Source organism: Lethenteron reissneri, chromosome 34 (assembly GCF_015708825.2).
Source record: "Lethenteron reissneri isolate LAM-NWPU_2019-01 chromosome 34, ASM1570882v1, whole genome shotgun sequence".
Taxonomy (NCBI): Eukaryota; Metazoa; Chordata; class Hyperoartia; order Petromyzontiformes; family Petromyzontidae; genus Lethenteron; species Lethenteron reissneri.
This window is the reverse complement of record NC_083812.1, coordinates 12,428,380-12,444,810: the sequence shown is the minus strand read 5'-3', so window position 1 is coordinate 12,444,810 and position 16,431 is coordinate 12,428,380. Positions and strand designations below refer to the sequence as shown.

Genomic DNA, 16,431 nt, shown 5'->3' with positions numbered 1-16,431 from the left:
TTAGAGGGGTTAGTGACGAGGTGAGAGGGGTTAGTGACGAGGTGAGAGGGGTTAGTGACGAGGTGAGAGGGGTTAGTGACGAGGTGAGAGGGGTTAGTGACGAGGTGAGAGGGGTTAGTGACGAGGTGAGAGGGGTTAGTGACGAGGTTAGAGGGGTTAGTGACGAGGTGAGAGGGGTTAGTGACGAGGTGAGAGGGGTTAGTGACGGTGAGAGGTGTAATGTGAGGGATGGGGCGACGAGATGTTTGACGGATCGGGTAGACAAAGTAAGAGGTGTGTGATGATGAGTGATGATGTGAAATGTAATTCTCATCAGGCCCCATGGTGTAGAGTGCAGTCTCCGGCTCGTGTTATTAACTTTGTCTCTGGCCTCTCCGTTTATGTCATCTGAAGGGCAATTGCCCGAAACGTCGCCTGTTTTATATTTTTTCTGTTTATAAAGTCCGCAGTGTTTTGACGAATGTGTTAAATGTATATTGTTTGTGGTTGTAACGCAGCAGCGCATCACTAAATAATGTGAGAAAATAAGTTGATTGATCTCAATGGCAGGGTTTTGTGCAGTTTTATATTTGTGCCAGGATTTATGGTGGGGGTTAGGGGTGAGTTATGGGGGTGAAGAGTCATGAGGGTGAGTTATGGGGCTCAAGGGTGAGGAGTAATTTACGTGTCTTCTCGGCCAAAGTTATGCCCTCCATTCTCTATGCTTGCGAAACGTGGAGCCTTCTAAAGGAACATTTGCGCCGGCTTGAAACATTTAGGCTAGCCTGCGTACGATCCATCCTGGGTTTAACCAGACTGGATTGTGTAAGCAGTGCATAGGAGCGCCGTGGTTGCGAGATGTTAACTTCCTCACTCGGTATGCAGGAGGTCGTGTGTTTGATTCAGACCCTGACGCCTCTATATTTGGAGTTTGCGTGTTCTTTCTCCCCGTGGATTGTGTGGATTTTTCTCCGGGTCCGGTTTTTCCCTCCACATTTAGAAACATGCGTGTAGAGTATTTGGTTTCTATGAATTACCCACATGATAAGCCACTTATTTGAGCTAACCCATGGCACCTAGGTCTGTTCCATGACCTCCTGCCATCGGGCCTACCACACTTTACGTGGCCTCAAAGTGCACCTAGCATGGCACAAGTGCCGTGGTGACATCACTGCCACTTAGTAGTGAACTGCGGTTGTTATGGGAGTGAGGTATGGGGGTGAGGAGTGATTTACGGGGGTGAGGTGTGCGTGGGGAGGTAAATTGTGGGTGTGAGGGGTGAGTTAGGGGGGTGAGGAGTGGCATGAGGGTAGGCATGAGATTTTGTGATCCTATAGAGGTTCACCTGAACACTCCGCTCTATCCAGCTCCTACAGAGTAGGTCGGTCGAGAGCCATGTAACTGGTGTTTCATAACGGGTACGTCATCACCATCGCCTTGCCAGATCGGGCAACCCGCCTTGACCTTGCATAATTCATTTTACACTGTTGTGAAAGAGCTTGCTGAAAAATAAATAATCAATCTCCTTTTCTGTCATCCTTTTTCATGCAAATAGTAGCTATTAAACTAAAATTATTTTATTTTACCACTTGAGGCCTGGCCACAAATATGATAGCTCAAGGAAGTGGCTTATGTGATAATTTATAGCAGTCAAATACTACTCTAAACGCATGCTTCTTAACGTGGAGGGAAAAACCAGAGAACCCGGAGAAAAATCCTCATGACCACAGGGAGAACATACAAACTCCAAATATACAGGTGTCAGGGTTGTTATCGAACCTACGATCTGGGAGTGCATCATTTCAGCAGCATTACTTGAAATTAAGCAAAACGCTTGTTTTTTTTACGTGGAAATACACATTTGTGAAGGAGGCGGATTGCAAATAAATTACGTCGTTTAAGAGGAGGCTATGGCTCACTCCGTGCAGGGCAAAATCCAGGAAGTTGGAAAATGTGCATGATTGTATTGACAAACGTTTGCATTGCTTTGTCAAATTTGCTCACAACCTCATCAAATTCTAGATTTGAAGCTTTCGTGACTGCAAGGATTCATATTCTTAGGTTTTTTCGGTAAAGTTACCTACGTGACTTTACCGAAAAAACCTCATCAAATGCATGCGATGAGTCCAAGATTCAGCGCTACCACTTGACATCGTTTTCATTGTCTGTTTCGGATTTTCCCACAGTGTTGTGCATGTTGTGGATTTAATTATGCTTTGTCTTGATCAGGAACATGGCGCTGATTGTGGCACTGCCGTGTCACGTTTGCTGTTTGGCGTGGGCTTTGTGTCTGGTCGTATGCTGCCTGATCAGTACAACGGCCTACGCAGCGACCCAGAAATTTACATGAACATTGTAAGTGCAGGACATCGTTGTGCGTCACGTTTGTTTATAACCTAAGGTGCTCATGCCAATTGCGCTTCTGTTGTCGACGATCTTGACTATTGTGTAGAAACAATTATTGCATTTATGTTTTACGGCAGACTAGGAATTGGTGCACGAGTTTAATTTTAAATGCAGTCATTGCTGAATGCAGGGTAGGTGAAGCAAAATGTGCTGGTCAGTAACACTTTACATGCATAAATAACAAATGTCAGAATAATGAACGGCTATATCAAGTGCATGTGTTGTGGCCCACCTCTGAGGTGACAGAGTTTCACTCTGCACTCAATACAGATGGACTGACACTTTAATTATAACCGGACAGGATACAATTCGTGTTAACAAAATTATCTTGTGAAAACAACACAATATCCACATCCTAGCATATGTGTGCACGACAACGTTATCTACAACTGGTCCTACAGAACCACAATTTTAAAAAAACGTAAACCTAATTCTGTCTGCCTCACACCCTGTTGTTACTCTTCCACACTCCCCCACATCCTTCTCTCTCAACCTCTCCCTAACACTCTCAATTATACTGTGTCTTCCCGTGCAATCTTTCTGCCTCCCTCCTCTGTCCTATCTCCCACCCTGCTCCCACATTCCACTCTCAAATGCCTGTCTCTCCCAATTGAATCCACATTCCCAATGTGGTCTACTGCATCCTCCTCATTTGCACCATTCCCATCCCCTTAATTTCAGATTCCTCAAGACCCTCCCCTATTTGCTCTGCTGCCCCGTATCCTCAATTGGAGGTCACAATAACACAACATCCGATAGCTAACCTTGCACGTACGCCCCTGTGTTTTAAACATAGTTTTGAAAACAAATATTTTACGCAGATCTTTTTTTATGAAACAAACTACACATTGTGACTGCCTTCGTAGTTGTGTGTGTTTTCACATCTTGCAATGATTCCCTCATTGAGCTGTGAAATCGGGAAGTGGTTTATTGTGGTCTTGCCAAAGAAGCATGAGCTTGTTGCAAATATAAAATGAATAGGAAGTCATGGGTGACTGGACTGGGATAAACAACTTGATACTCTAGGAAAACCTGGTTTGTCATCTGCAAAAAAAGATAGATCTAGATTGTAGTGTTGTGTTAAAATGCTTTTGGTTATGCAGATATGTTTGCCTGTATGTTTTCCGATGCATGTATAGCCTGTCGAATAATAGACATTGCAACTATTGACTAAATAAGCAGACAATACGCCTCTTTTCCATCCACATAACAAATATATTTTTACACATCCCATAAGTCACAAAGCCTGCCAGTACACTCACTCAGTTTAATAAACATTGCTACAGTCTACATCATAGACTGCCAGTACACTCACCCAGCTTAATAACCATTGCTACAGTCTACATCATAGACTGACAGTACACTGACCCAGCTTAATAACCATTGATACAGTCTACATCATAGACTGCCAGTACACTCACCAAACTTAAGAACCAGGCTACAGTCTACATTAGTGTTTTTTTATTTTATCATTTTTATTAACTTGATTTTTGATTATTATTGTTCTATCTACGTGACTTTACCGAAAGAACCAAAGAATATCAGCAGCAATGGTTCAAAACAAGCAACCTCTTGACTGGTTTTGACATTGATTGTCTCATCAGCAATCAGGTTTGCTTAAACGAATGATGGTGAATTGTATATGTACGTTGAACTTCTTTTGCACTGTACATAGCCAACCGTGCTAATCGGGGGTACCTAGCTTGTGGGAGTGCAAAGGGCACTTGGATGCTACTATTGTGGAACCATGTCACATGTGCATGGTGATTGCATAAGGTATTACCTTTCAAAACATGCAGTACATTCGTTTAGCATGCTTTAATGAAGGTTACTGTTTGTATGGGGGAAAAAGTAATATTCTGATGAACGTGTGTGTGTTTCTGTGTCCCTTCAGAGCGAACTTATTTCTAGTAAGGGATATCCGAATGTGGAGTACGAGGTGGAAACTGCAGATGGGTTTATCCTGAGTGTGAACAGAATCCCACGTGGACTGAAGGACAACACGGCAGGTATGTATGATAAAGAGATGACCCAAAATAACTGTGTAATCCAGTGGTCCTTGTCACACCACCCGCTCGTGCACCGTGCTGGCCTTCATAGGTGCTCCTGAGCAGGGCACAAAAGGCAATATGGGGAAGATTTGTGTTTATCTTTTTTTTACATTTTCAAAGTTTATTTTGCATAGCCAGGTTTAAAACTCAAAGAGACCAGGATTAGAGTTTCATTTGCAAAAGTTACCTGGGTCACAAATATGAGAAAGCAAGAACATAAAAACATGTACAACAACGAATCAAATAGAAATCGGAGCATAAACAAGCCTGTTACAGAAGAAATAAAAAGCAGTGCGCGAACATAACATACATTTTTAAGAACATTTCAAGTCCAGTAACCAAACTTGGCTCGGACAGTAAAACTAATTTAGAGGAATTTCGATTTAAAGCTTTCGTGACTGCAGGTATTCATCTTCTTGGTTCTTTCGGTAAAGTCACGTAGAAGGGAAGTAATAAAATAATAAAAATAAAACATGACAGACCTGTTCTTCACCTGAGGACGGCTGCTTGCGTTGTGGCCGAAACGTCGTGAGAATTATTTTATTATGTTTTATTTTTATTATTTTATTACTTCCCTTCTACGTGACTTTACCGAAAGAACCAAGAAGATAATTTAGAGGAACGTAACAAAGAGTATGTATTGGGGTGATTATTGCAATCCGTGTGTAAACGGAAGATGAGGATGCGTGTTTGTGGACCGAGTGAGAATGGCGTCTTGCCGCTGTGTGGGTACAGCAGTGCGTCCCGCCGTGCTGCTGCAGCACGGGCTGCTGGCTGGCGGAAGCAACTGGGTGTCCAACTTCCCCCACGACAGTCTGGGCTTCATCCTGGCCGATGCCGGCTACGACGTGTGGATCGGAAACAGCCGCGGAAACACCTGGTCGCACCACCACCGTACCCTGACGCCTGATCAGGAGGAGTTCTGGGCATGGAGGTAATTGAAAATGTGGGGGTGTGTGTGTCTGTGTGTGGAAATTAGCACATTGTCACGTAGAGGCAGTGTCCTGAACCATGATCGTGTTAATTAAGACTGGTGGAATGTAGCTGATGGGATGTCTCAAAAATACTTAATTTTTTTATTTAGAGGGACAGCTATGTGAAGTATGGGAAATTGTTTGCTTCTTTATTCGGTTTCGTATATACGCCACAATTATAATTTTGTGTTACGTATTGTATAGTTCTACGTCGAAGTAACACTGAATGTTGAAACTGCCCCACCGTTTCCTTGTGTTGAACCAATGCAGCTACAATTATGCATTTCTACTCAAATTTCTATGATCCACCAACCCAGTTAATGCTGTTCATGTTCTTTTGATGCTGTGTGACACACAACTTGAGTGGTTGTGTGCAAGAGTTTAAGCAATTTGTGTTGCTCGAGCCATCGCTGTATATTTGCTTCGTCCATTCTGTCCAACCAGCTACGATGAAATGGCCTCTTTGGATCTCCCTGCCGTGGTGGACTTCATCCTCAACGAGACCAAACAAGAGCGGTTGATCTACGTGGGGCACTCCCAGGGAACCACCATTGGTGAGTCCCTATTTTGGGTGACCCAGGTCACTCTTGCAAATGAGACTCATCCTGATCCCTTGGATTCTCACACCTGGCGGATAAAACAAAAACAATTTGAAACTTGACCAGTTGTTGGATGTTGTAACTTTATGAGCTGTAGTCGGTCTTCTCTTGCTGGTGAGGAAGTGGGGGTACGTGGTGTCTCTCATTCATGAAAGCATCCTGTAATAATAGTGTAATAACACTCCGGAGACGGCTTGTGGAATCGGTCCTTTTATTTACTTTTCTCAGTTCACAAGCACTCCCTGTTGCTGGCAGGCAACGGGAAGTGGGCAGACAGATCGCAAGAGACGCACCGCCACGTGGCACTCGGAGCCCCGCTCGCGCGTGGCCCCTCTCTCTCTCTTCGTTCTTTGTCTGACCACGGGTCCCTCGGCTCTTCCCTTATTTAATGCCTGGGTCACGTGGTTCGCTCCAGCCAATCCTTAATAGCCTGTGCTGAATGTTCCAGATTCCTCCATCAACTCCCGGGACCACGCCCCTGACTTGTCTTCCCATTGGCAGAGGCCAAGAGCAGCAGAACCAATCATCCTAGCTGACATCCCTCGATCACGCCAGGGCCATGCTCCCAGGCTCTCCCCCCATTGGCTGTAGAGCAGGACCGGCAGAGCCAATCACCACGTGAGCCAGACATAGGCTCTCATTACATCAGAAATAGGCAGAAGTTGTGTCGTGTAGTGGTGTAGTGGTATGGTGTGGTGCAGTGGTGTATAGTGGTGCGTTGCCATCTGCTGGTCATCTTGCAGGTCCGCACCTGCAATGCCTGGCAAGCACTGGTGGCCGCCCATCCAAATACTAACCGGGCTCTAAGATGTGGCGCGATTAAGCACACTCTGGGTGCTTTGGTCGTACTTATCTGTGTACTTGTTCAAGAGTGAGAGATTCACATTCAGCTTGTGTGCCTTTGCAGCCCTGGCTGCTTTCTCTTCCAACCCTAAACTGGCGAAGAAGATCAAGCTCTTCATAGGGCTTGCGGCTGTGGTTAGCGTGCACCACTCCACAAGCCCCATGGCTAAACTGGCTGACGTTCCAGATTGGCTCATCGAGGTAAATGTGCAATGTTTAGAGTTTAATCCCTTGGGGAGGTGACATGATCCAGTGGTAGATGGTTTGCAGTTAGAGCATGGAAGCTGCCCTGGTGTAACAACCAAAACAACACGATGCGCCGCCTGCTTCACAGTGGCCAGTAAAGATCCCCTGACGTTCTTCACAAGGGTAGGCCATTATGTGCCTGTGTCATCCACATTTTCCATATTTCACAGCATTTACCTGCAAATTATTCAATTGGAATCTACATAGCAATCATAGAGCCTCTCTCCTGGGAACGCTTGACAGGATACTCCTGAAAAAGTCATTACACTCAGGCTTTCCTGGGTAATCAAGCGTAGTAGTAGTAATAATAATAGTAGTTCTCGTGAATGTGTAATATTTCAATTCAAGTATTTTTTTTGTTTTAGGTGATTTTTGGAAAAAAGGACTTCCTGCCTCAAAGTGACATTCTGAAATGGCTTTCGGCAGAAATTTGTGACAAGGCAATCATCGAAGACTTGTGTGAAAATGTTTTCTTTGTCATTTGTGGCTTCAACGAGAAGAACATGAACGTGGTGAGTGGAGTAATTGTGGGTGCTGGGTGCCGTTTAATTTGTGAAACGTTAAGCTTTACAAAAATGTTTAAACATTGTTAAATCAATAATTACGAAGCAACAAATCGGTACTGTACATGTGTAGTGTTGTACTCATCGTTGAGCTGCGTTGATGCTCCCTGAGCATAAAAAAACCAACGTGAAAAGAGAAACTGACGACAAGAGACAAACGGAGTAAAGGAGAGGCAAAATGGAGAGAAAAAGGAAGGGCTATAGCAGAGGTCGCAACCGGGTACCCGATACCCGTACCCTACCTGATACCCGGCTACCCGTACCCGGCCGGGTACGGGTAGCCGTTTGCGACCCTGGTACGGCCGGGTACGGGTACGGGTAGGCCGTGAGTCACTGGTGAGTAGCCGTTTGTCATTCATTTCGGGTAGGGTACCCATTTGCGACCCTGGTGCGGCCGGGTATGGGTAAGGAATCAAAACCCGTTTGCGACCTCTGGGCTATAGAGAGAAGGACTACACTGCGTGCGTGTGCCCTACAAGCCAATTGCTCTAGGTGGCGCTGGAGGGTGCACATTTTTTTTTTACAAAGTCTTAAACATGAGGCGAAACCAAAGCGTAAAACTTTGCTAACTCTAAAATGTTTAAACTCTTAAACACTTTCAACAACTAATTGAAGTAGCGAGATGGCTGTAACTTTGTGTAGGTCATTGCGCGGCGATCTGAGAACATTAATATGCTGCGTCATGTGTATGAGCGGAATTGGGGTGCCCCAAATAATCACTCTGAAATTGGTCAATGGCTGTTAAAAAATGCATATTCAGTAGAATAAAAAAAGGAAAATGTGCAAATACAGATTGTGGTTTTAGACTTGAGCTCTGTGGGCCACCATAGGCACATGACCACAGCCTATGCTTGGAAAGGAGAAGTACATTTCGTGAGACTGGCTGTGACAACAACAACCGCCACTAAGAGACAGATACAGAAAGACGAGACAGAGAGACAAGACGGCAATGACGGAGAGATAAGACAGAGAGAAATAAGACGGACATGACAGGGAGACAGACTCGTATAGACTGAGACACAAACATACACAGAACCAATTACGGAGAGTCAGAGACAAAGCAAAAGCTACAGAGACACACACAGACAGAGGGAGCCAAAATAAGCCAGATAAAAAAGAGAATTTGTGAATTAGTCCTTCCCTATGTCGAGCTTTTTACAATGTTACAAATTTGTTAGACTACATATAAGCACAGTTGCGGAGCACATCCCAATAGGCCAACATGTCAAACGGCCAGCAACAAATAACACAAAGTTTTGATAGATAAGAGTGAACACATTGAATTGAGGAAAGTCATGAGAACTTGGCTAATGAGAGAATGGAAGGGAATCCAAAGCCAAGCTTGGAGAAGAATCTGTTCAGAGAAAGAAATATCACCTGAGACATGAAGTTTGGGAGCTGAAGATGAGGTTGATTTCCTGTGTGTGGGGATGAGAGGATGCACTTTGCCCCGAACCCAGCGACTCGAGTTCGATTCCCGTTCACAGCTCACATTGGTAATGAATATCTGAAACGGTCCTGAATCTCCTCTATGTCGACTCGGCTTAATGTTAGTACCTAGTTCGGTGTGTAAGCATCAGCACTGGGGAGACAAAGGCAGCTAGGCGTTGAGCTGGCCAACCACCCCCTCATGTGCCATTCCGGCGTTGTTAGGCGCTCGCTATCAGTACTTGCCCAAAAGCCTGTGTAGCCTACATATGTGAGGAGAGATTAGATCGTCGTTGGAAACTGAGGATTTCTAAGATGGTTTTTTGATTTTCACATAAAGTAACACATTTCATTGAAAGAGTATACAAATTGTATCCAATATTTTTATAATAATGCTGCTGTTTGTGGATATTTTTCACAGAGTCGAGTGCCAGTCTATACCTCTCACTGCCCCGCTGGAACCTCGATTCAGAACATGCTTCACTGGCGACAGGTTGGTATTTGGATTTTTGTTTTCTGTTTGTTGCGGTTCCACCCAAATCAAGAGCCGAACGGCTCACAGGGCTATACCAAGTAAATGAAAAACTGAAAACTGAAAACTGATCTGTGTAGTAGAACTGATTTCTGTTTTCAATGTAGCTCTGCACTCAGTGGTGGAAACTTCTTAGAACTACAGTCCATGTTTTCTGACACAACCATCACACACTCTCTCTCATTCTCACACTTCCATTTCCTCTGAGGAAACATCGGAGTATAGGTATAAGAACTGTTTTGAAAATTGCTGGTAGACACAGGTTTTGTGTTGTGGGAAGCGCTGGTATGGCGTACAGTCGTATACCAGCCTATCTCCACCATTAGACATAGTGACGTGTGTTACCTGAGTAGGCTTCACTTTCATGGGCAGGAATGCAGTGTTTCTGTGTGTATATAATTACGGCTTCCTCATAAAATACCACCTGGTAACATCTGGCAGCATTTCATTTTGCCTCATTATAAGCACTTTACAGCATAATTGCTGAAATAATTCCAAAATAAAAAAATGTGTTGAATAGATACTGTATGTATGTTGAAATTCTTTTTCAACCGTATGTAACTAAATCTTGACTTAAAGCTTTCGTGACTCCAGGAATTCATATTCTTTGGGTCTTTCGGTAAAGTCACGCAGAACAAATTTTTTTTTACAAAGACCCAAAGAATACGTATGTAACTAATCGTGCTAATCGGAGGTGGAGATGGACGTTGTCTGCTTATTTACTTCGTTAAAGCTCTGCAATATTAAGTTCCAGAATACGTTATTTGCAGTTACGTTTTTTATACAAAAAGTTTTTCCTTCATTGCTGTTTTTTTTTTCTTACATTTTTATTTGAATATTGCTTTGGGGGTATTATGGGTGAGGATGGGCAGGTAGTGCACCTGTGTTCACAAAGAGACATTGTGTGTGCACTTGACCCATGCTGTGGATTTTAGTGAAAACTTTGTCTGAAATGTTTTGCATTTCTCCAGGCTGCAAGGTCGGGCCGCTTTCAGGCCTACGACTATGGGAGCTTGTGGCTGAACATGAAGCATTACAATCAGGTGCTGCACAGTGAAGCCTTTCCAATCTTCCTTGTTAAGTTCTTCGATCATATCTCGTAGTTCGTTTCCATTGGGTGTTATAGTTACTATGCCACTACTGATGTGATATCTCTCTCTCTATGTTTGTCTTCATATCTTTCATGTATTTTAAGAAAACATTTTATAATGTCACTGTGAATAGCCATAGAGCCTTGTCTTTTTTTCGTACAAAACTCACTGAAGCTATTCCGTTCTTGCGCTTGGCTTTTATGATTTCTTTTGTTGTAATTAAGGTCTTGTTTATTAAGACCTTGGATTTGAGAGGGGGAAATATTCCGTCCCCCTCATGGGAGTTCACATTTTCACTTCGATGATTCGACATTTGCAGTCAAGGCCGACGATACACATCCCACCCACGTGTTCTATGTGGGAGTGGAGAGTGACAGCGGGTGATGCTACCAGCATCGCCTCCACCCAAGTGACTTCATTCCCAGTGTTTGTACACTTGGACAGAACCAATCTCGACTGAGTCTCCTGGCTCTTGAATCCCATATGGGTGCTTGGCCTCTGCAATAATGGAAGGATTGGCGAAAGGCCACTTAGAACTCCCACTGAATACTGACGATTTGCAAGTGCATTCAATCAATCTGACCCCATTTATTTATGGTGATCCAAGGTTTTGATGCAAAATAATTTACATCATAATGGAGATTATAAGTAACAAAATACATAAAGATACAATATGCCTCCTTCCAAAATTTGTTTGCACACCAAAAATAAGATGTATTTTTTTAACATTTCCATCAGTCACACGGCCTGGGAGTGCATAGTTTCAGCAACAATGGTTCGATACAAGCAAACCACTGGACCAGTTTCAACATTCAGTGTTTTATCAGTAGTCAGGCTTGCTTCAACCAATTCCACCAAATTGCCAGATGCCCATAGGCAAGGACCTTCTCTGTGAGACATTCTGGGTGGTGGTGGCACATGCCTGTAATTCAGCACTGTGGAGGTAGAGAGTATTGGTAAATCACACAAATGTTGTGAGACTCCCTGTAGATGTAGAGTAGGGGCTGTAGCCTGGCTCACAAGAAGAATGCAATACAGCAAAATGGTGGACTCCACTTGTCCCATCTTTATGGTATAGAGTGTCTCCCTTTCCCACGTGTGGGTTTTCTGCGAGTCCTCCGGTTTCTTCCCACATGTTAACACTCATCATTTGGCTGATAGCACCTTAATGTATAGTGGACCGCAGAACTTTGGCAATTGTTGGTGCCAGCTCACCTCGTGGCTGTCTTCCCTCTTGTCTGTGGTTCTTTGTGCCTCTGTGTCATTCATTCTCTTTGAGAGCGAGTGATACTCGGCGTGTTACAAGTTGAAATTATTATGTGTCGGGGACACTGTCGAAACCAGTTGAGAGGTTTGGTTGTTTTGAACCCGTGCTGCTGAAATTATGCGCTCTCAAAAGGCTGTGTGGCTGATGCAGTAATTGACAGTAATGCTTACCCTAAGATTGGAGGCAGAAGAATAAACAACTTAAGATATGCTGATTATACCACACGACTAGCAAATCGCCAAGCTGAAATGATGATCCTGTTGGTGAATGTTAAATAAGCTAGTGAGAAGGCTGGACTCTGCCTCAATCTCCAAAAGACAAAGGTGATGGCGACAGAACAACTAAACTCATTTAGTCTGGAAAATGAACCAATCGAAGTTGTGAAGGACTTTGTATTCCTGGGCTCCTTGATTGCTGAATACGATGAGTGTAGCCACGAGATCAGAATGCAGATAGTTCTCAGTAGAACAGCCACGTCACAGCTCAATAGTATATGGAGAAACAATTGCATTACCATAAACACCAAGAAGAGGATTGTCAAAGCTCTGGTATTCCCTGTTGCCTTATATGGATGCGAGTCATGGATGCTTAGATTGAATGAGTGAAAGAGGATCAGCGCATTTGAGATGTGGTGCTGGAGAAGAATGCAATGTATACCATGGACAGCCATAATATCAAACATGTCCGTCCTGAGAGAAATCGATCCCACTCTTCCACTCAAGGCCTTATTCATGAAGCAGAAATGTTCATTCTTTGGACACGTTATGAGGACCTCTGGACTAGAATAATTGGTCTTGCTTGAGAATGGAGAAGGTAGTAGGTCGACCTCCGTGGAGGTGGATGGACGACATCAAGAACACCACTGGCCTTACACTAACCCAGCTACGAGAGGCCGCGAGAGACAGGTGTGGATGGCAGAGTCTGGTCATGGATGTCACTAGAGGTCCTACTCGACATGACGGCACAAGGTGACAAGGTGAAGGTTACTTACCCTAAAGTAGTTGTCAGTGGTGACTGAGCCCCCTACTAACCTCCCCCACCCCGTGTTGATGTTTGCCAGGCAACACCTCCTGCGTACAACATTAGCGCCATGACGGTGCCTACGGCCCTGTGGTCGGGCGGACAAGACTGGCTGGCCGATCCCACCGACACCGCCGCTCTCCTCGCCGAGATCCCCAACTTGGTGCAGCACAAGGTCCTGAAGGACTGGGAGCACCTGGACTTCATCTGGGGCATGGATGCCCCGAAGCGCCTCTTCCCCGACATGCTTAAGCTAATGAAGAAGTATAAGTACACATGAGAAACCAACCCAGTGAAATGCAAGGGGTGAGTTGAGTACGATATTAATTCGACAATTGCTAGTAGCCGGCTGTGCATGTTAAATTAGCCTTTTATACATATATTTTCAAGGAATAGGTTTCTAGAGCCTAATAGCATGAGCAGCCTGGGTGGTTTGACTTAACAATATGGGACATTTTATCCGTGGAGGATCTCACCATTACTCATACTGTTTTAAAATTAGATTTTAGTCGCAAATAGATACCGAAATAAAATTACTCACTGTGAATTACATGTGAATAATTACACAATTGGTACCTTAAAGTTTTCATGAAAAAAACATAATTTTTAACTCCACGAGTATAGCTGTTAAATTGCATAAATGTAACTTGTGGTTTGCCAGCTTAATCACCTTAAAAGGCATCGCCATTGTCACCTTAGTGATTAGCACTGTTTACTTCGCCCATTGCCACCATCATAATCACTCCTCGCACCCCGCCACTATCGTCACCCATATTACAATCGCTGCTGTCATTAACACCACCATCAACATCATCAGTCTCATCAACACCATCATCACTACCACCACAACAACCAAACACATTACTGCAGAGTACTACCATTGCTCACAACATCCTCGTCAACCTGAAAATGTCATTACCATCCCTACCCACAGCCATCATCACGCTCATCATGAATGCAGCACCACTGATATCAGCATTATCGCCATTTGCTGCTGTTTCTACTGATTTGGCTAAATAGATTATTCTAATATTGAAATCAGGCCCACATCACATAATTAGCAACCAAGTCTTCATAATTAGTCTGATTAATGAGAAACTGTGTGTTCTTATATGCAAAAGTATTACGTGTAACCTATTGAGAGCTCAAGAGAGCAGGAGAGTGTTAATTGCAAGAGTGATCTGGGTCACGAAAATAAAAAATAAATATAGATCTAAGCAAAGCAATGAAGCAAATACAGATCAGAGCAAAAATAATCATGTTGCAAAAGGAATCGAAAAACAGAACACTCACATTATGATGTGTAAAAGAAAAAATATATATTTCCAGTAACAAAAGTTGGCTTTGACAAATTACTTTTATAAAAAACCATTCACAGTAACGGTATAAAACGTTTCAGTAAAATTAAGTTGCAGAAACATAAATATAGATTTCAGGTGATTTTTGCCCTCGTATGTAAACAGACGAGGATATGTATTAAATATATTCATGATTGTCTCAGCATAACAACTTTAATGCCTTCCTTAGTGTGGCTTAAATTATCCGTGATATTTTACTGGAACAAAGTGGAACATGCAAAATTATTATAGAAATACGTAAACCAGACGTTCACTCACCCGGTTTTCCCACCGTTGACCTGGGTTTTTGGAGGCACAAAATATACGTTAAAGGAATTGCCAATGATTTAAATCAAGGCATTAAATACAGGGGACCTCCAATGCGGTTTGTGCTGGCAATGACCCCAATAATATTGCAATTACGGGTATATAATAAAGTAGAAAAATGGTGCTTTTTATTCTTCCTTTTTAAATCTGCGATCCAGCTTTGGTGTTTGTTGCTGATTGATTATACTTTATTCATCTCATATTTTACTTTTAAAAAATTCTTTATTTTACCAGGTAGGGTCCACTGAGCTATATAGTTATTTTTAAGAAGTGCCCTGGCCACAAATTATAGCTCAACGAAGTGGCTTACCCATATGAAAATTTATTGCAGCCAAATACTCGAAACGCATGTTTCTAAATGTGAAAAATCCACGCGATCACGGGGAGAACATACAAACTCTTAATATACAGGCGTCAGATTCGGGATGGAACCTGACGCTTGGAAATCCAGTCATAGGTGACATGGCTGTTTCCTTGTAAACTATGACTGGAAGAGCTTAACTTGCACAGACTGTGTACATGGACACCGTCGGGCAGCGTTTTGTATACTATGCCACAGACCTGGTCACCTAAGTTTGATCTCTCGTCTTGGGCCTCCCCTAGCTCATTCTTAAATAAGGATCTGTGGATTTTCATGATAAGTATTGGGGAGATGTAGGCAGCCGAGTATAATGATGGCAACTCCACCCCCTCGCGTGCCACACCAGATTTAATATATGTTCGCTAAAATACTTGCCTCAGCAGTGCGTGTGGCTCTGTGTTCGCACGCACCACCTGGAACATATTGTCCACGTGACCTTTTTTGTGTAGCAATGCAAGAGGAAATGTCTGGTTTTGACATGCTGTAGTGATGTACACGTCTCCTTGCTCGCACAACAATAAATACGATTTTACGTAGTTTTTTTGTTTATCGCAATGTAATTGCTTCGAATTTGAGAGGCAAATAACTGGGAAAAACGTGACAGGGTGGCGCAGTGAATTCAGTGATTGAAATATACATGCAGAAGTGCTGATATGAAACCCGTGCATCCTGCAGCACATGTTCACTTGCACGGAAATGGCCAGATGTGTGAGATAGTGTTTGCTTTGTCTGAATATTGATTAAAATTACTCGGGGGTGAATTGTATTGCACATGTGTTGAATATTGTTTTCAATTGTTTAATATTTCACAGTATTATTGTATCCATTATCACTCAATTTACCAACAGCCAACAAATCCATGTTTCTTAATAGAACCACTGAAAGCAGGACAGGAGGTCGTGTTGAAATGGTCGAATTGCTTCAAATTATTTAAATTGTTTGTACCAATGCTATTAAACAATGGGCATGACACCTGCTCATCCACCTGCTTGGAAAAATGTGTGTGTTTTTTTTATTCCGAATGATATTCCAATTGTGCTATTATATTTATGTCAAGAAACAGACATTCCTCCGTCAAGAAACGTATTCAGCAGAGCGTCATATCGAGTCGGGTAACGATGCTTGCTGTGGTTTCATGAGCATTGAATGACAAACCGAAACCTTATTCATCCATAGATAGAAAATGCCAAAGTATGTGATGAATAAATGCGGTACCCGTGGAAGCCGTGCCGGCCGAGTGATCTGAAATGGACTTTAGAACACTCGGCCATGTGAACTCTCCCAAGCCCAAATGTGCTGTTGAAACGAATGGGCTCCAGCTTCTTGCTGTAACGGATTCCAGAAAACTCATTGAATTGTAGTATTGTAATGAGTTCCAATCTCCGTAAAATATTAGAATTGAGGTCA

The 16,431-nt window shown here is 43.2% G+C and overlaps 1 protein-coding gene across 2 annotated transcripts; it reads left to right on the top strand.

Annotated features, from left to right (window-relative positions):
• The first annotated feature begins 2,227 nt into the window (after positions 1 to 2,227).
• LIPA (lipase A, lysosomal acid type) lies at positions 2,228 to 16,022 on the top strand. 2 transcript variants are annotated; one of them, XM_061565363.1, is made up of 9 exons: positions 2,228 to 2,334; positions 4,280 to 4,394; positions 5,172 to 5,370; positions 5,855 to 5,964; positions 6,917 to 7,053; positions 7,464 to 7,610; positions 9,511 to 9,582; positions 10,593 to 10,664; positions 13,040 to 16,022. In XM_061565363.1, the coding sequence occupies exons 1-9, from the start codon at positions 2,278 to 2,280 to the stop codon at positions 13,277 to 13,279; spliced, it is 1,149 nt and encodes a 382-aa protein (XP_061421347.1). In that variant the 5' UTR covers positions 2,228 to 2,277; the 3' UTR covers positions 13,280 to 16,022. The 2 variants fall into 2 exon arrangements, with proteins under 2 accessions (XP_061421347.1, XP_061421348.1); XM_061565364.1 differs by having other exon boundaries at positions 2,251 to 2,334; positions 5,175 to 5,370.
• The last annotated feature ends 409 nt before the right edge of the window (positions 16,023 to 16,431 follow it).